The sequence below is a fragment of the Anabrus simplex genome, chromosome 4 (genome assembly GCF_040414725.1).
Source record: "Anabrus simplex isolate iqAnaSimp1 chromosome 4, ASM4041472v1, whole genome shotgun sequence".
Taxonomy (NCBI): Eukaryota; Metazoa; Arthropoda; class Insecta; order Orthoptera; family Tettigoniidae; genus Anabrus; species Anabrus simplex.
Window position 1 is genome coordinate 92,711,366 of NC_090268.1, and position 24,850 is coordinate 92,736,215.

At 40.5% G+C, this 24,850-nt stretch overlaps 1 protein-coding gene across 3 annotated transcripts in view; it reads right to left on the reverse strand.

The window, feature by feature from the left end:
• Positions 1–13,082: 13,082 nt before the first annotated feature.
• The window catches only part of LOC136872181 (UDP-glycosyltransferase UGT5), a 108,183-nt gene continuing 96,415 nt past the window's right edge, over positions 13,083–24,850 (reverse strand). For all 3 annotated transcript variants that reach the window (XM_068227462.1, XM_068227463.1, XM_068227464.1), the window contains exon 5: positions 13,083–13,430. In XM_068227462.1, the coding sequence (XP_068083563.1) occupies positions 13,145–13,430 (286 nt within the window). In that variant the 3' untranslated portion in view covers positions 13,083–13,144. The remainder of the gene's footprint in view (positions 13,431–24,850) is intronic.

Consider the following 24,850-nt stretch of genomic DNA (forward strand, 5'->3'; position numbering starts at 1 on the left):
CATTTATGACCAGTAAAACAAAAGATATTATTTAATATCCATTTATGACCAGTAAAACAAAGGATACTATTTAATATCCATTTATGACCAGTAAAACAAAAGATACTATTTAATATCCATTTATGACGAGAGTTTAATAAGTAAAGGATACCATTCAATATTCATTTTTATAAATAAATAAACTCGTATATCAGTGTGTGTTAATCGAGTGAATTGATATACGCCAAGAATGAATTATGCCAGGACAGTTTCAAGAAAAGAAGGCATACAGTGTATATAATTGTGTCAGTTTAATTGTTTCCTTTTGCTTATATGTTGAAATAGAACGTTATTTGTGTGGTTCACATCAGTATAATAAAAATGTTTAGAATATAATACTTGAACGGAGATTCTTCTCATTAACAATATTAGCATATTCCTCTCATATTATAGAATCCTACTTTCATTATTTTAGATAGTGCTTATTTTATTTCTTTATCAAACTTTCCATTACCCATATTGCTCTCCGAATTCAGCCGGTGATGCTATGAAAGTAGGGAGGATGAGACTTCAAGCCTGGTAAGTGACTTCTGGCGGTTCTCATCCAAATGTTCCATCTGTACATCTGTTTGTAAAACCACATTAGGTAATATTGCCCTGATTATACCCAGGGTAAGCTTCACTTTGTTGCCCAACCAATGGGGCCAGTTTCATTTTGTCGCCCGATGTGCTCAGGGCTGGTTCATACTTTGTTTTGATGCGACGACATATGCCCTACCGGTTACAATATGGTTGGGTGTTCACTTCTTTCACTCCCTCCAAGTTGGCTGTTATTTGTTTTTGAGCTTAATATATCTTAAATTGGGTTCATTGCGGAACCTTGAAGCTGATTGCCGTTTGCTAATTATAAAGAGAGCTTCCTCATATTCTGAAATGAAATAAAAATAAAATGCTGATTTGAATTTTTGTTGAAAACATGTGTCTCTACAAGGAAACTTGGTATATAAAAATGGTTACATACCTTGCTGTTGTCAAAATCCATTCCTACCATGACCTTGGAGGAGCTACGTTTGAAGCAGCCTTACGTCTTATGCAATAATGATGTGTGTGTTCTAATGTTTGCTCCACCTTTGGGGGAGGCAAGGCTGTGGAGTGGGGAGGGAGCGTGTCGCTTACAATCACGGCTTCGGCTGTAGAAGGGGTAGGGGGAGTAGATGTACGAGATGGCAAAGTCTCGTTCTTATTCTTCCCTTTTTGTCTGTGTTGTTTATTTTGCCTAATGTTTCAAGATTTGATAATATTGCTTTGAATAATGGGTTCCTGTCGTCAATTATATCATTCAGGTTATTGTCCTGATTACTTTTTTGTTCTAAATAAATATATAAATTTCCTAATGTATTTAGAAGAGCTCCTTTGTTTATTTTACGTAATATTGTCAAATCCTGCTCTGTAGTTGTGAACTGATGTCCGGTTGTACTTGTATGTTGGCCCATCGTGGAAAATATTTTGTGCCTTTCTGCATTAACATGTTCTAAGTATCTTACCATAAAACTGCACCCTGTTTGCCCAACATAAGTTTTTTCACACTGATGACATTTCAATTTGTAAATTCCTGATTCTGAATGTTTGTTTTTTTCTAGGGAATTAACACTATTGTAATTAAAGAATTTTTGCTTTGGATTATTACTGGTTGAATACACGATCTTATAGTTATGAAATTCGTTACTGTATATAAGTTAGGATTGTTGAACGTAAACTTGGCGTATTTATCTTTCTTCTTTATTTCGGGTGTTAGATTGGTGTGAAACTTCTGTTTGAATTTTCTGATTATTTTGTTTACCATATTTAGTCCAAAGCCATTGTATTGGGCTTTTTTTACGGATAAAGAGCAATTCTTTTTCTCGTTCCGTGTGTGAGAGAGGTATATTGAATGCTCTATATATGTAACTGTAGTAAACCAACCTTTTTTTTGATTCCAGATGCAATGAGTAGTTCTTTATTGTGATAGGAGTAAAAGTGTGTTTTCTGTGTATCTTGAAAACAAACTCTTCCTTATCCCATGTTATATTTATGTCTAAAAAATTTATGGAACCTTCTTCTTCTTTTTCTACTGAAAACTTTACTCTAGAATCTAATGTACCCGACATAGTCAGTCTGCGAACACGAGACACCCCAGGGGTGCTCAGTTCGGTGGCTGTAGGCTTATAAAATAAATGAATGTGGCAGGATTATCATAGGGTTCATCGAATAAGCACGTTCCAGGTATAAAACAAATATGACACTTTTATTTAATTAAATGCAATATTGGCCATCCTGAAATCTGTGATTATGATTATGATCGCTACGTTATGGAATTTAATATGGCTCTTGATGTAACAAACCTAGGTGCAAACTAATGGGATGGTACACGGCAGTTGTTTCCCTAACATTCTAACAGAGTGTTACATAGTTAAAATTTTTTTTATCGTCTTTAAAGTTATTAAATAATTTATTTAAAGTTGAACTAAAAATTGTCGTTCAGAAAAATGAGGTCTGGGCCAAGCCTTCATCGACAATCTGGAAAAAATGCAGTAATTGTAAGAACGAGTATAATAAAGAAATATCCAAGATTCAAAAGTTAACAATTATAACAAAAATAAAATTTACAGTCGTTATCTTAACAATTTTGTAATTATAAAATGAAAAGTTGAATTTGCCTTGGTTTTCTCTAAGTTAATCCGAGACGTCGGATATACCTGTTCACGTCATCTCACATCTCTTTTCGTGAGAATTTATACTGAACTTTAAGCATCTAATCAATAATTAAACAAAATAAAACGCCTTCTGGGCTTGCAAACGTAAGTAAATGGGGAGAATATCATCCATGTGGAAATCCCGTCCACTATCAATCGATAATATCAAAGTGTCACATATTTTCAGAACAGAACACATAGAAAATAATTTTCTAACTACTAACAAATTACTATTTCTACAGCTAACTACGGAAATTGTCAAGAAGACTGTGAGTACAAGAAGAAAATATCTACACTATGTACATGTCGACGAGTGTCGATCAACCGTATTACTCTCCTGTTAACAGATTTATTGAGTTACAGCAAGATTGAGTTACCTCATGAGAGCGAAAAATTGCATCACGAATGAGCTTGCATAGTCACGAATCAAATATGATTTAGACATTTCGTCGAAGACCTGTTCTTCAGACCTAAGGCCTTCTCGAACGTTCACCTGTACCTTCAACTTGAAATTATTGAATTACTTGAGAAAAGTTGGGATATTCCCACGAATTAAGAAGTACATCGATTAACATGGGCTTTCATTTTCTTCATCTGAAGACACTAATATTAGACTACACTGCATTCATCGCGAATAATCCATTAACATGTGAAAAGCTCAGTTTCACGAAGATTCATGTCATGCACAATTATTCCATATACTCCACACGTACAGTGTACTACCATGACGACTCTAATTTGTCGCATCCTAATCTCAAATATGTGTAACCACGAAATATCAGGACCTACCATCGTCCTACAAATATACAATATCCACTTAAATGTGTCTCGATGATTAATTACTCTAACTAATTATCACATGCCCCCAATGCACATATTCACATTAAATTCGTATATAGAATTCAGACTCAATATCCCGATGACACGTTATCTCAAACACGAGGTACAAGTAGAAGTTCCATTACAAGAAAAATATTGAAAATATGGACGAAATATCCTACCATTTAATCCATCGGACATAAATTAATTCATATTCGTGACGAAATTCACTCAATAAGCAAAGATGGTGTTGATAACACATGGATAACTCTATCGGAACCCACACTGTCAAATTCATGGCCACATGGTCATTAAGCAATCGCATGTGTCAGTTTTACGACATATCCGAGCAAATATACAACCATAAAATGTGTCAAAATAGCTTGCTAAGAAGAAAGAAAGAAAGAATAGAACAAAACTACATAGAACAGATATAAATGAGACGTAATCGACTTAACTTAAGGAGAAATCTTCACGTCTGGAAGTCTGGGTTCTCAATCAGCCATGCTAGGATGAAAGAATCTGCATCCCGACGCCGCCAACGGTGGTCGATAGTTTAGAACTTCATGGTGAAGCACTGGTAATCCATAATGCGAAGTTCCGTCCTCTTCTGGAAATGATCACGTCCACGTCTTCCGCGTCCACTCGTGAGAAAGCTGAAACTTACACAAAGTGCTTTAGCATAAACTCCAAACACACACGTAACTGTATTTTGGAAATGACACGTACTTAAGGGATTAATATCTGCACATTCGACGTCTGATCACAGCACTGTTCTAAGTTGAATACAATTATCAGAGGTGTAGAGCACAGGAGTGAAGCCACTGTTCTTGACGACAGTATTCACGACGTTCCACGCTGAGCGACTGCAGATGATAGTCCAGGAACACGCCAGTGAGTGTGAGAGTGAGTAATCTTATCACATGACTTAAATATCGTGTCTGGTGCACATGCACGGAAGTAAAGTCAATTTAGATACTAAATTCTTCTACTGTACGAATATACAACTTCATTACCATTTTTGCCACAAGGTCGTGTAAATTATTTCAAAATTTCAGTTTTTAATTTATATCCTCTAAATGTGCTATTTTTTATCCAGTTTATTTTAATTTAATCCTTGAGCCTTCCGTAAATATGCATGTCACGCCACCAAAGATATTATAAATATTTCATTCATATCGTTCCTCGCAATTACAGGTGACACGCGCTGGTATCTCTCTTTCTCTCGCCAACCTTCATTTTTTTATTTTTATTTTTGTTAGCCGGGCGGTCGCCCTCTTCACGTAAAAAAAACTCGTTCTCGTTCTCGTTCTCGTTCTCGCCCAAGGTCGCGCACACCCCATCTTGCCGACAAGCGAACACAAGCCATACCAACACCTGTTCACTCAGCTGTGGCCTCACGGTCACACTAATGTATTTAATTTATTGAGGATATTATCACTGTTGTTCACTCTACAATCTATCGCTACAAAAGTATCATCTACAAAGCGTAACCATAAATTGAGACCCTCTATTTGTCCTATTATTTTGGTATGTTCAAGATAATCTAGATAAATATTGGCTAAAATGCCCGAAGCGGGAGCTCTTGTAGGGAGGCCTTCCTGTCTATATATCCTCTTATTGAAAGTAAATAATTGTGTTCGTAACGAATTTGGGTATATTAATGAAATCTTCTATTTCTGGTAGGCTGAGTTGCTTATGTTCTATTTGATTCTTCCTAATAATTTTTATTGTTTCATCCACTGGAATATTTGTATACATGTCCTTGATGTGAAAGGTGCATGTTACTTGATGTGGTGTTAATTTAAAATTCTTAAATACTTTGCAAAAATCTACAGAAATTTTTGTTTGGTGTTTTGTTGTAAAAAACGTAATGATTGGTTAGAAATGTATGTATGTATTGTGATGTTTTATAAGTAGGACTGCTGCGGAAGTTTATAACTGGTCTTATGGGTATTCCTTCTTTATGTAACTTGGGTAAGGCCCTTGCAGTTGGAAGACCGGGATTTATATTAATCAGTTTCTGGACATCTTGTTCACTCAAAATGAAGGTTGCATTTTTTAGTATTGTTTTTAACTTTCTCTGAGTACTAATTGTAGGGTCTCGATCTATTTCTGAAAAAGTGCTATTACTGAAAAAAGTTTCTGTTTTCCTAATATATTCCTCCTTATCTAAAACTACTATTGTCCTCGCCTTATCGGCTTTGGTAATTACTATTTCTTCTTGTCTTATTTTACGTGATAAACTTAAAGTGTGTTTATTTCTACTTTGGGAAACTTTTAAGCCTTTTACAAGGTATGGCATTTTCTTTCTCACCTCGTGTCGGACATCATTTTGAACTTCGTTGGGGAGTTTTTGTATTGCCGTTTCGACTTGTGCAATGGTAGTTATTAGCTCTTTTTCTTTGTTCTTTCCTATCCAATTGAAATTAGGGCCTTAACTTAGCGTTTTCTTTTCCTCCTCAGTGAGATTGACTTTAGAAATGTTCTTAATGGGAGAGGGGTATTCATTAAAAATCTGTTTCTGAATTTAAAGAATGAGCCTTGCCTTTTTCTTCATTTGACTTGGCATTTTTTAACGACAATTATTATTGAGGGTTTCTTGTTTTTTGCTTAAAATGATATCCATTTTTCCATATGTATATATTTCAAACGAATCCCACTCCAAGGGCAACAGTAGTGTTGGACTTTGGAGATGTGCCAATTACATTTTACCATTTTATTTTTATTTCATTTCAGAATATGAGGAAGCTCCCTTTACAATTAGCAAACGGCAATCAGCTTCAAGGTTCCGCAATGAACCCAATTTAAGATATATTAAGTAAGCTCAAAAACAAATAACAGCCAACTTGGAGGGAGTGAAAGAAGTGAACACTCAGCAATATTTAGAACAGTGTCAAGGAGTCATATATTTTACCAAAAAATCTTTACTGGAAGACAAGCAAAATATTTTAGTGAAACAGTGCTGGAAACTTTTTATTAACAACTATTCAAATGAATAGAAATAGTTTTTAAAGTAGGCTAACTATAAGTGTATCCATTCCGTCTCATTTCACTAACCCATTTAACCACCACATTGTTTATTTTTCATTTTTAATTCAATTTATATTTAATTAGTATTTAAGAAGAACAAGGTACCTGATTATAATGTACTTAAATGGATAAAAATTTAGTAACTCACCTAAGCTATGCAACAGCTGAAGATGCTCTTAGAAAGAACGAAATATGTACTGTATGTAATTAATTAATTTGCTAAAATGCAAATATACTGTAAGTATCAAAACGTTGGAAGATTTTTATTGTTGTAAGTCTCTGTAAATAGGATTTGATATGGAAAATGAAGCTGATTTCTTGCAATAAGTGGTATGTTCCAAACTGTCAGTGGAGAGATGGCATGGGAGGACATCAGTAGATGAATAAGTTTCAGTGGTGTCTTTAAAAGTTGGAAAGATCACAATATGAAGATAAAGTTGGAATTCAAGAGGAAAAATTGGGGAAAATATTCGTTTATATGAAGGGGAGTTAGGGATTGGAATAACTTACCAAGGGAGATGTTCAATAAATTTCCAATTTCTTTGCAATAATTGAAGAAAAGGCTAGGAAAACAACAGGTAGGGAATCTGCCACCTGGGCGACTGCCCTAAATGCAGATCAGTAGTGATTGATTGATTACCGGGAACAGGCAGGCCTATGGTTTTAACAGACGAAAAAGGATTGATGAACTTAAAGTGATTATCATTAATTATGTGCAGTCCATTACGCAAGACACTTTAGTGAAAGTTTTCGACAATATGTGTAGACATATTGAAGTCTGTCTTTCGAACACAAGGACAGCACTTCCAGCATCTGTTATGAACTGATGTGGTGAGTACAAAGCTTACTGTTTGTTTGTTTGTTTGTTCGTTTTGTTTCGATACAAGCGGCAGCAGCCGTGCTGCCACCTTAACTACTGATGCCACCTCGCGCAGCAGCACATAGATGCTGTGGAGAACATTTCCTGGCGCCCTGTATATAGGAATACAGGAACCTGGATATGAACACATATTAGGATAAACACAATGTCAGGTCAGAATTGGGCTGAGGAAGTAAGATAAAGGAAAGACAGGATTAACATAAAAACAGACAAACTGAGACCGAAGAGGAGATAATCTATATAAGATGGCTAGGGTGACCAACCATCTGGCATTTGCCGGACATATCCTCCTTTTTTAATGCTTGTCCTCTGTCCGGCAGGTATTTACAGTATTATTTGCTATTAATTGTCCAGATTTTTGTATATTATGTTCGTAGTTATTCTGTTTTCTCTGTTGCAAAGCTATTTTTGTTGAACTTCCTCTATCTCAGTCCATTTCTGGATACCCCTGTCAGAATACATAATTTACACTTGCTTATTAGATGCGCATGCACTCTGATTTTGTCAGTGATGAAATCTTGCAATGCAGTCACAAGTTAAACCATTCCATTCATGTTCTCCCTCCCTACCCTGGCTTTCAGATGAACTCAGATGGGTATTCACAAAAGTAAGCTTCCATGATAGGATGGAAAATAAATGAATGCCTCTTAAAGCCAAACAGTTTCTGAAATCCCTCACTGAAAATGGCTTCGAAAGAGAATGCACTGCAATTGTAGAACATGTTGGTTTTTTATGAAATGTGGATTCAATATCTTTAAAAGTGGAATAACCTTATGATGGAAGAATTTAAGTGTTTCCTATGCATGAAGTTTCATAGTATGAAAGACCTTAAGTTTGAAGATGTTCTTCCTTGTGTCGAGTATTTGCAATATAAAGGTTGGGGATAGACGATTCTAAACTTTTTGACCAATTTTGCAATGTTCAGAATTACACTAGAATTTCCAAAATTGATAAACATACAACATTAGATATGCAGTGGTGTGAGTTTCTCAAATGTAGCCCTGGCATTGAAACTTTTAGTGAGTTGTATAAAATTTGTCAGTTTTACTTCGCTATTCCAGGTTACAATGCAACCGTTCAAAGATTGCATTTGCTGATTAATACACAGTGGTCGGAAGAAAGAAACTGTTTGCTGACCAAGTTGGTTAAGTGTATTTTAATAGTGAAGTACAACTTTAAAAACATGCCATGTGGAAAGTTTTATAACTACAAGAAAATAATTAATCTTTGCTGTTGAAAGTGTATGCAGTTGATAAGTATCAGCAAGAAACAGCTACAACTTCAGCATCTTCATCAACATAATAATAATAAGGTATGTAATACTAAAATTAAAATTCCATTTTGTCCTCCATTTCTATGAAAAATCCTCCTTTTATTAAGAGTCTGTCCTCCAGAGTTGGTCACCTAAGCATGGAAGAGAGAAAATCCATTTCTGTTTATCCTGTTATATGTTCATGTTCCTTTCTTTCTGTATGTGATTTGATGTGTCACTTCTTTGTTCTTTTCCATTACTTACATTGACCCATTTGGATCCTTTTCTCCTTCAGTGTTTCTATATTTTTATCACCATTATCTTTTTCTCTCTTTCATCATCCTGTGCTTACAAGCTTTCTTCTTATCCTGTACTCCCACACAAGACTGAATATGAGTATGGGTGCCCACCCTTCTGATATGGCTGTGGACCAGGAATGAGCTTGTTAGAAGCTGAGAAGAAATTATTATAGAAGAACTGGGATTCATAAGGAAAGGCCCTGTCTTTATAAAGAGCAGTTTTCATGGACCTTTTGTTTTTCCACGAACCTGCTACGCAGGCGTATAGAGGTGATACTCCCACGTGTTGCGTCCCAGGTGGCAGACGAATAATACATCCACAGTATCCCCTGCCTGTCGTGAGAGGCGACTAAAAGGGACGACCAAAGGATGATTGAATTAGAACCATGAAACTACTTTTGATTCGTACCATCACGTGGGGAACACCATGGGTCGCCTTTACTTGCGAGTAGTACCACTCTGTTAGGTACTGAATAGTTTTGTGATTCGTAGCACTCAAGCGGGGTTCAGTGTGGGTTTCCAGTACCCGTGAGTCGTACCCATGTGAGCAACACCACGGGTCTGGGCGTTGCTTATGAGTTGTACCACTATATGAGCAACACCGTGGGTCTGCGTTGCCAGTGATTAGTACCCACTATGTGAGGAACATCACGGGAATGCCAGCGCCCGTGATTAGTACACCTAGGTGACGAACCTCATCGGTTTGCGTTGGCTATGAGTGGCGCCATTGTGTGAGAAACACCATAGGTCTGCGTTACCTTTACGCCGTACAATACTTGTGAGTAGTACCTTAATGTTTGTAACACCACGAGTTTACGCTACCATTGATTAGTACTGCAGCTTGAGAAATACCATGGTTCTCCTTTACTAGCGATAAGTGCCATTATGCGGGATCGTTGACGTAGATATTGACCCATTCACACAAGCATCATCGATTCAGGATTGGGTTTGGAAGCAGTCCCTTGGTCAGTAATATTGTTTCTGGGAATGTTAGGCATTGCGCGTCTTATCCACTGATTGTTTTAAATTCATATTCATCAATTCATTCCTCATCATCACGTTTTGAATTCGGGTCAGTGGATGAATTTTTTACTTTTAAATTTCAATTCCATTTTGTCTCATTTCATACCATAGGGGCCGATGACCTAGATGTTAGGCCCCTCTAAACAACAAGCATCATCATCATCATCCTTTTGTTTTTCTCATCGTTGTTTCTTCCGTATACTACTAACTTTACCCAAATGTATCTATCATTGTGTTTATCCTAACACTAGACAGCCAAAATTACTATAACAGTTTCATTTTATTGGAGGATTAGAAACTGACTTGCTGGAACTGAGAAATGTGTTCATTATGATGCTTTATTGTCAAAAATCTATTTCTACCGGGCGAGTTGGCCATGCGCGCAGAGGCGCGTGGCTGTGAGCTTGCATCCGGGAGATAGTAGGTTCGAATCCCACTATCGGCAGCCCTGAAAATGGTTTTCCGTGGTTTCCCATTTTCACACCAGGCAAATGCTGGGGCTGTACCTTAATTAAGGCCACGGCTGCTTCCTTCCAACTCCTAGGCCTTTCCTATCCCATCGTCGCCATAAGACCTATCTGTGTCGGTGCGACGTAAAGCCCCTAGCAAAAAAAAAAAAAAAGAAACCTATTTCTATTTGGATATTCAGATGCTGGCACCAGAATCATGTTTATGTGGCTCCCAAGCCACATGAGTGTATAGGGAAATGAGTTTGCTGATAAGGCTGTCAAGGAGGCTATTACATTGCCCCTGTTGCCTTACAAGGTTCCAGCCAGTGATATTAATTCCCAGCAGAGATATTTGCTTATGTCCCACTGGGAGATGGAGTGTGAGGCCACCCTTCTGCCTAATAAGCTGGTGGCTTCAAGTAGCGTATGCAGTGGCCTCCACGGTATGCACTAGCCATGCGTCTTGGTGGGTGTGCTTAGTACCAACAGATGAGCCTGACTTAGCACATAGGGCAGGCAACCAAGGATGAGTTAGCTGGAAAATTTATAATGTCCAGTAACAGACCATTAAATTGGTATAATAAGCTGAGAGCAATAAAAGGAATAATGAAGGTATGGAGGACTTCCCTTCAGGCTTCTCGGAGGAAAGCAGTGGTACTATGTCTTCTTCGGATTGGCCATGTTATAGTAACACACTCCTACTTACTGAAGGGTGAAGGCCGCCCGGTGTGTACTTGTGGCAGTCATCTTACTGTGGGACACATTCTTACGGAGTGCATGGACCTGAGCAATCTGCGACGTAATCTAAAACTCCCAAGTACCATCTCCCTCATCCTACGAGATGACGAACAGTCAGCAGACCTTGTCATCCATTTTTTGAGGGATAATGGGCTGTTTTACCAAGCCTTCGTGGCTCAGGTGGCAGCACATCGGCCTCTCACTGCTGAGTTCTGCGGTTCAAATCCTGGTAACTCCATGTGAGATATGTGTTGTGCAAAGCGGAAACGGGACAGGTTTTTCTCCGGGTACTCCAATTTTCCCTGTCATCTTTCATTCCAGAAATTCCAGAAAGATGGATCATTCGTATTGGGAATGAAGTTCACACCCTCATGTCATGGCCTCCACACTCTCCTGACCTCACCCCTTGCGACTTCTTCGTATGGGGTTATATGAAAGACGCAGTTTTTATGCCACCATTACTGGCTGATCTAAAAGAACTGTGGGCCTGCATCACCAACGCCTTTGGTCAAATTGATAGCAAACATGCTACGTCGGGTGTGGGACGAACTTGACTATAGAGCTGATGTGTCTAGAGTCACTCATGGTGCACATATCTAGCACTTGTAGGCTCATAAAAAATCTTTGTGAGTTTTCTGTCTGTCTATATAATTTTGTAATCTTACAACAAATAATAAACAAACAGGAATTTTTTGAAACCGCTCCAATCATTTGTGCGCACTCTGTATTCAATAGATCCTTGTACGGCAACTAAGTGCATTAATTTATGGATGTTACCCATAATCTGAGACTTTCATCACTATTGTGACCTTCCTGTCATATCAGTTATGCAATACGTCCAACACATCGCAGCACAAGCTGTCAGAACTTCATAACGAAAGAATTACATGTCTCAAGATTCTTCGACATCCAAATTGATTATCTTGAGTTCTTCCTTCAATGATAGCTAAGTGCATTAATTTATGCATTTTTATGCATTTCTGAAACTTTTATCACAATTGTGACTATTTCTTCTTCATCTTTATAGTGACAAATCCACTATGTTTTTGAGACTTTTTTTACAGTTTCTATGGATTATTTGATACATTGTGCAACTCGTGCTTTTGGCTGATGATGACCCTGATAATGGATCAAAACTAGTACCTAATAAATGTTTCTTCTGTAAAGTAACCCACTTTACTTGAATTTGTATTGAAAAGGTGGACCGAGCGAGTTGGCCTTGCAGTTAGGGCCGCACAGCTGTGAGCTTGCATTCGGGAGATAGTAGGTTTGAATCCCACTTTCGGCAGCCCTGAAGATGGTTTTCCGTGGTTTCCCATTTTCACACCAGGCAAATGCTGGGGCTGTACCTTAATTAAGGCCACGACCACTTCCTTCCAACTCCTAGGCCTTTCCTGTCCCATCGTTGCCATAAGACTTATCTGTGTTGGTGTGACGTAAAGCAAATAGTAGGAAGATGTTGAAAAGGTGGAACTATTGTGCTTTTAATTTTAAATATGAAGAGATCTGTAATCTTTCATAACAACTTTTATATGATGAGCGCAATGAAGATCATTCCTTATATTAACACCAAAGTACTTACAGTGATCCCCATGAGGTACTATAACCCCATCAACACAGTAATAAAAACTGAGAGGACGTTTCCTCTTAGTGTTACACAACTTGACTTTTCATCACATTTACTATCATACCATTGTCCGCTGTCCATCTCACAATATTGTCTGGGTCACCCTACAGTTGCTCACTATCCTGCAACTCATTTACTACTCTTTACAATATAGCATCATCCACAAATAGCCTTATCTCTGATTCCAATTCTTTACACATATCATTTACATGTCAGCATTATTGTACCTCACTGTACAAGTTTTTGTGAAATAAAGTTCACCGATTATTTTATTTTATATAAATTTAATATACAGCTTTACAAATACCCTATTTTAATGTTTTTTTGATTTTACAATTTTCTTTGTTTTAGTTACAACTTTATATACTCTTTTAGCTACAAAATATAACAACGTTAGACATAGAATTATTCCTGTAATCAATACAGAAATAACATCAAGGAGCAAATACTGGTACCAGGCAAGATCCAGAGCAGCAGAACGAAGATGGTGGGCTCCATTGTGTTTTATTACGTATTCTGTCCAGTACACAGCAGTTTCAAGTGGAGTCTCAGGTCTGTCTCTAAACTGTTCTGAGAGTCTCTTCATTTTAACAGTGTAACTGAAAGAAAGAAACCAAGGTCTGCGTTAGGGCATGGTTACAGTATTTCTCTTTGTGATGAGTTAATTTTCCTGATCATATCCTCCATCATACATTTACATGAACAAATCATAAAACTTGGAAGAAAATAATAATGGCGTGTGGCCTCCGGAGAGGCTTGGTGTAGGTCTTCTGAGTTGATGCCTGATAGGCGACCTGCGCATCTATGAAAATGGAGCGCTACCTATGATGAATAACTAATGCTGAAGACGGCACATATAACCATCCCCCGGACCACTGGAATTAACCAATGAAGGTCAAAATCCACGATCCAGCTGGGAATCAAACCCAGGACCCCTTGGTCCAAAGGCCAGCACACTACCATTTAACCATGAAGCCAGACAATTTAGAAGTTAGAAAGAGGGATAAACACAATGACAGACTAAGTCATATATAGAGAGAGATGAACATGAAATGAAACACATAAGAGGACAAACACAGTCACAGGCCAGTGATGGAAGAAGGGGCTATAGAAAGAGGAGAAAAATACAAACCAGAACACGAAAACAAAGAAAAGGCAATCTCCATACCTTTATGCACTAACATCTTCAGATATCCCACTGATAGCTATCTTATCATCAATCCTAGTTCTTCTAATGACCGTATTTCTGCTTCCCAGTTTCATCAGGAGGGCAGATTTCGAAACTCATTCAGATGTTATGCCTTGGTATAGGAAGTGTAGGATAAGGGAAAAGATGGATAAACACAGGAAAAGGGAAGTGACATTAGATAAAGATGCAAACATGTGGTAAAAGAGTAGGAATGCAGGACAAATAGAGAAAGAGAAAAATGTTCCGAGACAACATGAAAAGGAATACACAATAAGAGGTCAGTTGGAGCAATAGGAAGAGGAAAAGAGGAAAACATGAAATCACAAAAGGATGGAGTCATAGGTTCTCTTCAACAGAAATTATGTATGGATATGATTTACTAAAACCATCTGTGGAAGTTTTTCAGGAAACAAACATATTACCAATACAATGCCCCACGTGGCGCGTCCCAGGTGGCGGATAGGGGGGTCCTAACGAGCTTGCCGGAGGACTTGAGGGAAATAAAAGACCTCTCGCGGACCGAACACACTACCCCCTGCGGGTGGGGGACGCACATGTAGAATACACCCGCGGTATCCCCTGCCTGTCATAAGAGGCGACAAAAAGGGGCGACCTTGGCGCGGACATGGATTGCGGTTTGGTATAATGTGTTGGACCTCCTGTGGATGGGAGAGGCTGAATAGACCCATAGGTAATCCCTGCCTGTTTTAGAAGGCGACTTAAAGGGTCATGTGGCCATGGTCCCCTCTTTATTTTTTATTATTTTTCCGAGGGTCAGATGTAGACCATTCAAAATTTTGGTGTGCGTGCTGCCCGGAGATGGGCCTCTTACGTGTGTGATTATGCCCAAAAGCCCGCAACTGCCCACCCAGGACCATTGCGGCTGGGAGCGCCATGTACCTCGGCAGTAGTATCCGCCTGACAACACAGGTCCCCGCACAGCCGAATGCCAGAAGGACATATCATTATTAATGATTTTTTCTTTTTTTCTCTATATTTAGTGCTCTGTACACGCTATGGGGTACATGCTATTGCGGGTGACTGGCGGAAGGGAGTCCTAGAGCTCATTGCCTCAGTCACCCCGTATTAGGCATCGTCCAACATCGGACCCTGGCAGTACCTGCTATGACCAGGTGGGTATTGCCTTGGCTGCTTGGTTCGGCTACAGAGACCCCTGATAGCAATGGGTGGCATTCGGGGAGGAAGTTTTCGGGCATGGCTTCCAAACTAAGTCAGCTCTCTTAAGGTGGTCCCCCACCTAAGTCTTTAACTTTTGCTTCCCTGAGGAGGTTCAACTCCCTGGGAACATGCGCAGTGTGAAGGAATGGGATCCAGCTTCCCTAGGTTTCTGGTCGCTACCAGAACCGATGAGCATGATTTTAAGCTGGTAAAGTCGATCCTTTTTAGTAGGCACATCGAAGGTGTCTACAGCGAACTGGAGGACCTCAAGAAAATGCACAACGGTAGTTTCCTTATGAAGACTCGTACAGCACTGCAAGCTGATCAGTTGCTTAAGTGCGAGCACTTAGGCGAAATCCCCGTCAAATTGGAGGAGCATAAGTCCTTGAACCTGGTTCGCGGAGTCATCTTTCACCGCGACCTTATTTTGAACACTGACGACGAGTTGATGGAAGACATGAAGAACCATGGCGTGACACACGTCCGGTGCATTACGCGCAAGGTCAACGGTGAAGACATTGCCACTGGTGCCTTCATTGTCTCTTTCAACTTGTCAGTGTTACCAGAGAAAGTCAAGGTAACAACTTATCATTGCGATGTGAGGCCGTACATCCCGCCTCCTATGCAATACTATCAATGCCAGCGATTTGGACATACGGTATCTCGCTGTTTGAATCAGGCTGTATGTGGTACATGTGAACGAGTAGCTCACGGCGCGGAGGAGTGCACAACTCTATACAAGTGCACTAACTGCTCCGGTTTTCATTCTCCTTGGGATCGGAATTGTCCGACATATCTGAGTGAAAAGAAGATCCAGGAGATCAAGACCCTGGATGGTCTTTCCTACCAGGAAGCGTGCCGTACGTTTAATTCTACAAATACACCTGCCCGTACACTCGACTATACCTTGATAGCTGAGAGTCTTCCAGGTTCGTCTTTCTCGACATCGTTACCCATGACGATCGCTGCGCCCAAGGTGGCAGTTGCTCCTGCGAGCAACGCTGGAACGAGAAGCGAGCTCGAAGTCGGGTACACCCCGGCCTTCGACCACCACTAAGCCTGTGCCGGCTAATAAACATAAGCCGGCACAGAAGGGGAAGAGGACAACGTCTCCTTCCCCCACGAGGTCGGCGGAAGCCGCACCTAAGCCGGTGGACGCGGCATCGTCGACCAGGGCTGGGAAACCATCTCCCAGCCCGTCTAAACAAGAAAAGAAGGCGGCGAAGAAGAGCGCCTGTGCTGAGCGCTCTCGGACTTCCCCTGCGAAGGAGAAGTCATGCCCCCCATGTGGGGGTATGAGTCTGTGCCAGGAGGTACTTCTGCTCCCAAACCTGCACGCTTTCCTCGTAGAGGACCTGCTCGCCCCCGAAAAGCGTTGAAGTTCTGGGCAGCGCCCCTGCCATCTTTTGATGACGGGATGGATGTCGCGCTGTCCTCTACATCTACGGATGTAGAAGTAGATATTGCTTAGGCTTACAAGCATTTTGTCGCTCATAACCTAACACATCTTTTATAGTCCACACTGTGGCACTGTTACAGTGGAATTGTAATGGTTATGACAGGCATCTTGCTGAGATACGTCAGCTCATTAGTGAGTACGCAGCAAGTATAGTCTGTATTCAGGAGACCAACTTCAGACCTGGTCATGAAACGGTCTTGAGAAATTTCAGACTATACTCGACAGAACGGTACTATGCTCACTGGGCTTCCGGTGGCGTTGGCAGTTTTGTACGTTCTGATACCTACAGCGAAGAGGTTCCATTAAGAATCCTACTCGAGGCTGTAGCTGATCGCGTTCCGCTGCCTGTCATAGCAACAGTGTGTAATGTTTATTTTCCACCAGGCCAGCATCTGAACATAAATGATGTGTCTGATCTTATAGATCAGCTTCCACAACCCTTCCTCTTATTAGGCGATTTTAACACCCATCACCCCATATGGGGCTCTGAGACGCCTTGCCCCTGGGAAAGAGAGCTGGAAACACTACTAACAGAGCTGGATTTATGTATTTTGAACACAGGGGAACCAACTCACTTTAGTGTACGTTACGGCACATATTCTTGCATAGACATAAGTCTATGCAGCGAGACGTTGGTTCCACTGTTTCGGTGGAATGCACACGATGATCTCTGTGACAGTGACCATTTTCCCATCATTCTTACTTTGTTGAAACATAAACCCATCGAGGCTCCCCCCCGATGGATTCTTAAACATGCTGATTGGCCAAAGTACACATCACTAGCTGTCTTTAACGATGATATCAGGCGGACCGTCGGCGAGGAAATAACTTACGTCACCCAAGTTATTCTTGCTGCTGCTGAGGAGTCCATTCCGTTTTTCTAGGGGACTCCTCGCCGAAAACTTGTTCCTTGGTGGAACGATGAAATAGCAGCAGCCATCAAAGAACGCCGTCACGCTCATATGCGTAACCATAGACAGCCTACTGTGGCCAACTTGGTAACATTTAAGAAACTCCGCGCTAAGGCGCAAGTTCTTATTCGACAAAGTAAGAAGGCTTCATGGGAGAGATACGTGACGTCTATGACATCACATACTCCATCATCCCAAGTGTGGACTAAGCTTCGACGGATTTTGGGTATCCAAGTATCATCTCCTGTACCGGGAATCTCCATTGCAGGCAGTATTGCCACTGACCCTCTCATGATTGCTGACCATCTAGCTAGTCATTTTGCGGATGTATCTGGCTCCGGGAATTACCATCCTAATTTCCTCGCTCTGAAGCGGGAGGCAGAACTTCATCACCTTAGTTTTGCCACCCAAGCTTCAGAGGACTACAACGTGCCCTTTACGGAGTGGGAACTCCGCAGCACCTTAGCACTTTGCAAGGATATGGCTTCTGGACCGGACAACATCCATAGCCAGATGTTGAAACACCTTAGTGATGATAGTTTACTATATCTCCTTCGTGTGTTCAACCGAATCTGGATAGAGGGTGATTTTCCATCTCAGTGGCGAGAGGGCATAGTCATTCCTGTCCTCAAGCCTGACAAGGATCCTAAGTATGCAGGAAGGTACAGACCATTTTGTCTTACAAACTGCCTGTGTAAGCTATTTGAGAGGATGGTAAATCGCCGACTCGTGTGGTGTCTGGAGAAACAAAGACTCTTGTCCGAGTACCAATGTGGTTTTCGAGCCGCTCGATCCTCCACTGACCACTTGGTATGCCTGGAGAGGTCTATCCAGGATGCGTTTCTCCGCAAACAGCACTTGGTAGCTGTTTTCTTTGACTTGGAGAAGGCCTACGACACCACATGGCGATATGGTATCTTTTCAGTCCTGCATCAATGGAGATTCTGAGGTCATTTTACGGTATTTATTGCGAATTTTTTGTCCCTCCATCTATTCCGTGTCTGAGTGTGGAGGACATATTCGCAGTACCACATTCAAGAAAATGGAGTCCCACAGGGATCTGTCCTTAGTGTCACTCTGTTCGCGATTGCCATAAATGGTATTGTTGCTGCTGCTGGTCCAGCAGTAATACCATTCCTATATGTGGATGACTTCGCTCTGTACTATAGCTCGTGCAGTATGGCAGTTAAAACATGTCCTTCGGTTTTCTGCCGCAAAGACCTCTGTTGTCCACTTTTGTCGTCAACGTACTCTTCACCCTCATCCCGAGCTCTATTTAGGAAATTTTGTTCTGCCAATTGTTGACACTTAACCGATTTCTTGGGCTCCTTTTCGATAGTAAATTATCCTGGGAGCCGCATGTACGGCAGTTGAAAGTGCAATGTACTAAGAAGCTTAATATCATGAAGTTTCTTAGCAGCACTTCTTGGGGGGCTGACCGCACGGTGCTCCTATGATTCTATAGGGCACATATTTTATCCCAGTTAGACTACAGCAGTGCAGCATATGGTTCAGCAAAACCAAGTGTTCTTTCAAAGCTGAACAGCATCCACCACAGCGGGGTTCGGTTGGCGACTGGAGCTTTTCGAACAAGCCCCATAGCTTGTGCCGCCTTTACATCTGAGGCGCCAGCAAATGCTTCTTACCTATGCTGCTAATTTGCCACAGATGCCACTTCATCCAAGCTATCCTTGCATGTTCAACAATGGCAACCATTTGCTGTACACTGCTTGTCCTCGAGCGAAGCGGCCGGTTGGGATACACTTGGATAGCAGTTCCGAATTGTTTGACATACCTTCGGTTCCTTGCCTTGTTAGACGACCAAGTGGGGTACCTCCGTGGGTCGTACGACGACCTGAAATAATCCGGGATCTGCACACTGGCCCAAAGGAAAACACGGACCCTTCGATTTATCGGATGTTCTTCCAGTCCGTTGTTGGCCGCTATCCAAGTTCAGTCGTCGTCTACACGGATGGTTCAAGGACAGATACGAAGGTGGGCTGTGCGTTCGTTGTTGGTACAATGATAGGTTCATTTTTGCTCTTCCGGCAACTTGCAGTGTGTGCACATCAGAGCTCTATGCTATCTGTGAGGCTCTGCGGTACGCACTGTACAATGAGCGCCGACACTTTCTTCTGTGTACTGACTCCTTGAGTTCGCTCCAGTCTATAGATACCTGTTTCCCTCGGCACCCTCTGGTGCAGCGTATCCAGGACCTGCTGGCCGGGTGTTGGGATGCTGGCACCAGAATCACGTTTCTGTGTCTCCCAAGCCACATGGGCATAGAGGGAAATGAGTTAGCAGATCAGGCTGCCAAGGAGGCATTTACACTGCCCCCATTGCCTTTCAAGGTTCCAGCAAGTGATATTCGCTCCCAGCTGAGACATCTGGTTATGTCCCATTGGGAGATGGAGTGGCAGGCCACTTCACTTCCCAATAAGCTGAGATCGATTAAAGAAACAACGACGGTATGGAGGGCTTCCCTTTGGGCTTCGCGGAGGGAAGCCGTGGTATTATGTTGTCTTCAGATCGGCCACGGTATCTTGACTCACTCGCATCTTTTGAAAGGAGAACCCTCTCCGGTGTGTACCTGCGGCGACCATCTTACCGTGGAACACATCCTTACGGAGTGTGTGGACCTGGTCCATCTGCGCCGTAGTCTTAACCTTCTGAGTATAATCTCCCTTATCTTGCGAGATGACGAGCAGTCAGCAGACCTCGTCATCCACTTTATGAGGGATAGTGGTCTGTTTTGTTGTGTGTGATAATGTCCTTTGTCCTAGTGTTGTTTTTTTTTTTTTTTTTTTTTTTTTTTTGTGTGTTGACTTGCGCTTTTATCCCATTGACTTCATTTTAGTTTGTGTTGCATATTTTAATGTGTTATTTTAACGTCTTATGTAAATTATGTACTACTAGGCAATGCCTTATTCCTTAGTTTTCCTGTATTTTCTCTTATTTTATTAGGAAATAAGGCATTGCGTATTAGATCCACTGATTGTTTTAATCTCACCCGCATTTTTTAAAACTCTAGTCAGTGGATACTTTTTAAAATTTTAACTGTCATATATCATGTCATTCATCTCGTTCCATTAGGGGCCGATGACCTTCGATGTTAGGTTCCTTAAAACACCAAGCATCATCATCATCAGAACCATAAAACTACTTGTGATTGGTACCATTACGTGGGGAAGACCATGGGTTACCTTTACTTGCAAGTAGTATCACTATACTAGTTACTACCAACCACCACAGAAACACGCAATAGTGATTACATCCTTCCATATAGTGTTGGTGTCAGGAAGGTCATCCGGCCGTAAAACAGGGCCAAATCCACGTGTGTGTGTGTGTGTGTGTGCGCGCGCGCGCGCGCGCGCGCGCGGCACAGTTCGCACCCGCGACCCCACAGGTGTGTGAAAAGCAGTAGGAAAAGAAGAAGTATCACTATGTTAGTTACACAATAGGTTTATGGTTAGTAGCAGCAGAGGGTGAATCAGCACGGGAATACCGGCTACCGTGATTAGTACATCTAAGTGAGGAACACCATGGGTTTGTGTTGCTTATGAGTGCACCATTATGTGAGAAACACCATAGACCTCTGTTACTTGTGTGACGTACAATACTTGTGAGTAGTACCACAATGTGTGGAACACCGTGAGTCTACACTACTTTTTATTAGTACCACAACATGACAAATACCATGGCTCTACTTTATTAGCGATAAGTACCATTATGAGGGACCATTGACCTGGATTTTAAACCTCTTTAGACAACAAGCATCCTCAATTCAGGATTGTGCTTTAGAGTTACTGTAGTTCCTTGGTCAGTAATACTGTTGTTTATGATATTTTCTGTGTCAGATCCACTGGTTATTTTAAATTCATATCCATCCATTCATTCTTCTTCATCACATTTTTTATTCTAGTCGGTGGATGATTTTGAACTTTTAAATTCATTACATTTCATCTCATTTCGTACCATTAGGGGGCCAATGACCTATATGTTAGGCCTCTTTAAACAACATGCATCATCATCATCATCTAAAACAGTCTTGGAAAATGCTAGGGCATTCCCCAGAAGTGACGCACAGTTCTTATGCTATGGGAACTGTGAGAAGTGGGCAACGAGTAGAGAACATTATGAAGGTGGCAATAATCAAGCTCATGTCACTGACTGAGAAGTCAGAAGAGGTGATTGATTTCATGCAGAACAAGAATATAGCTATGATGGAATTGAGGGATGTTGATTGGAGAGGAAAAGGAAAGATACACTCTCTTCTGGAGTGGAGGACATAAGACAAAGAATGAAATGGGGATGATAACCACCAAAATCTTAGATGAGTGTGTAGATAAAGTGAACTACATAGGTGATGGAATAATAAATATACAGTTAACGATAAAGATTAGAGTGTATTCAAGTGTTTGCACCTCAGATTGGATGCAAAGAAGATAATGACAATAAGGAGGCACTGGAGAGAGAAATAAAGGATATGGAATTGACTGTCATGGGAGACATTAATTCAATGGTGGGATGTGACAGAAAAATAATGAAAGAAGTAATTGGTTCTTCAGATATGAAAAGAGGAATGAAGATGGAGAGAAATTAGTAGATGTTTTATCAGAAATGGGTTAAGTGTAGGCACTGTGTGGTTTTGGAAGAAGAGTAGAAAGGTTACAACGTATTGATTAGGAAACAGAAGGACCAAGACAGTAATTAATTACTTCTCTGTGGATGAAGCAAGCCATAGACAGTTGTTAGATGTAACAGTCTTGCCAGAAGTAGTAGCCTATGATGGAGACCCTAGAGTATTGGTATTAAAAATGAAAGTAGAAAAATTAGTAAAAATGAAAGAAATAAAATTTAAGTTCACAGAATTAAACCATAATTTAATTTCATTAATTGCAAATGTTAAAAACATTTAAGCACTTCAGGCCTTTTCAGTCATGGAATTACCAGTGTTTCGCCCCAGTGTAACAGTGGGCTCATCAGTTGGATTGTTTTTAAGAAAATAAAAGTATGTAAATTAAAAGTTATGGAAGTAAAAGAAAAATTCCAAGGTAAATTGAAACAACACCTACCCAGAAGTGAGGTGGGAAGAGTGTGGAAGTGGAATGGGACATTTAAAAAAAGGCATTTTTAAGTTCTGCAGAGTGTGCTTTTGTGGCAGAATAGCTGAAAGATAAAGGGACTCCATGATGTAATGAAAGGGTAAAGCCAAAGGAAGCAGTGAAAAATAAGAAAGCAAAAGCATGACAAGTATGGAATAGGGATAAAACAGAATAAAGTAGAAGTAAGTATCAGGAAATGAAACAAAGAAAATAGTATGTGGAAAAAAAAAAAAAAAAAAAAAAAAAGCTGGGATGGATTTAAACAGGAGTTGGAAGAGGATATGTATAGTGGTAAAAGGATGCTATATGGACTTAAAAATAAAGAAAGGAAGGTGAAGAGGAGAATTAATAAGACAACCAGAAGAGATAAGGAATAAATGGAATGATTATTATGTTGAAATCCTGCATGTGAGAAGGGGTGAAGATGAAATGATAAAGGTAGAGTTTGAGGAGACAGAATCTGAGAGTGAAATCACAATGGAAGTGATGAAAACTGCTGTCAAACAAATGAAAGTGAAAAAAGCAGCAGAATTGGATGAAATGTGTGTACAAATGATAAAAGCAGCAGGACCCGTTCGTCTAGAGTGGCTGTATAGACTATTTAGATATACAGATGAACCTTGGTTTTACGTTTTCAAAGGGAGAGGGATAAAATAATGTATAAATGGGAAAATGTAAAAGAGAATTTTCTTCTGAAACTGTGTTTTTACTCAAACTACTGTATGAGAAAGCAATAAATGAAACAGACACACACAACAGTGTTTCAAGTACAGTACATGCATACAGATAGAGTACTGGTGCTTTACACTGGTTGGTTATATACACGTGTGCAGTGATAATATATTCCATAAATACAGGGAGCGTCAGCATCTACTGTCACCTCGCCTAACGCATTGTTGGTGACAACCCTTTTATCCACTGGTAGTATCGAAAAGGTTCTTTCAAAACCAAAAAATGTATAATTGGGCTAAATATTAATGGACAAATTTTGGTGCCTAAGGAATTTAGAGTATAACTGCAAAAAATGTAGAAGGAAATAACGTAAATGAGGTTCATCTGTATTTGGGAGGCAAAATCGGTACCTAATGACTCAAGCAAAGGAGTAATAATACATATAAGGAGGAGGACAAGAAGATATGTGGTAATTATTGAGTAATTACATACCTCAGGACCCTCCTGTGGGTGGGGGACGCAGACGAAGAATATCCCCTGCCTGTTGTAAGGGGCAACGAGGGCATTGACATTTGAACCATGAGATTACCTGTGATTAGTACCATCATGCGAGTAATACCATGAATCAACTTTTCTTGCGATTAGTACTACTATGTGACGAATACCATGGGTCTGTGGGTGGGTCACTATGGGTTTACAGTACCCGTGTATAGTATCCGCCACTATGATAGAGGCTCCCCTCTGTCCAGGTACGGTTGGAACACCCCGAAGAGATAAAAAAAGCGGCCATCCATGTTGGGGTGTTTCAGCACCTTGTTGTGGATATCATGGGTCTGTGTTTCGAGGTACACCAAGAGTCTGGGTGTTGCCTGTGATTAGTACCACTGTACAAGTGATGCCATGGGTCTGCATTGCTTGTGATTAATACCCACTATGTGAGGAACACCACAGGACAGTACGAGTCCCTGTGATTATTATCGCTATGTGAGGAACACCATGGGTTTGCGTTGCCTATGAGTGGCGCCATTATGTGAGAAACACCATAGGTCTGCATTACCTGTGTGTAGTATGTTACCTGTGAGTATACCAAAATATGTGGAACACCATGAGTCTGTCGACTGTCTATGTTAAGTCAGTATCGCTATATAGGAAATACCATGGTTCTACTTTACTAGCGATAAGTACTATTATGAGGGGCTGTTGACCTGGATTTTTTACCCCTTTAGACAACAAGCATCCTCGATTCAGGATTGTAGTTTTGAAGCAGCCCCTTGGTGAGTATATACCATTGTTTTAAATTTGCTTCTGGAAAGGTGGGGCATTGTGGGTTGGATTCACGGATTATTTTAAGTTCATACTCATTGTTCATCCTTTTTTTAAAAATTCTTCTCTGGATTGATTTTGGAATTATTTTTACCTTTGAATATTGTGAGTTGAATATGCTGATTATTTTAAATTCATATTCATTTATTCATTCTTCATCATCAAGTTTTGAATTCTGATT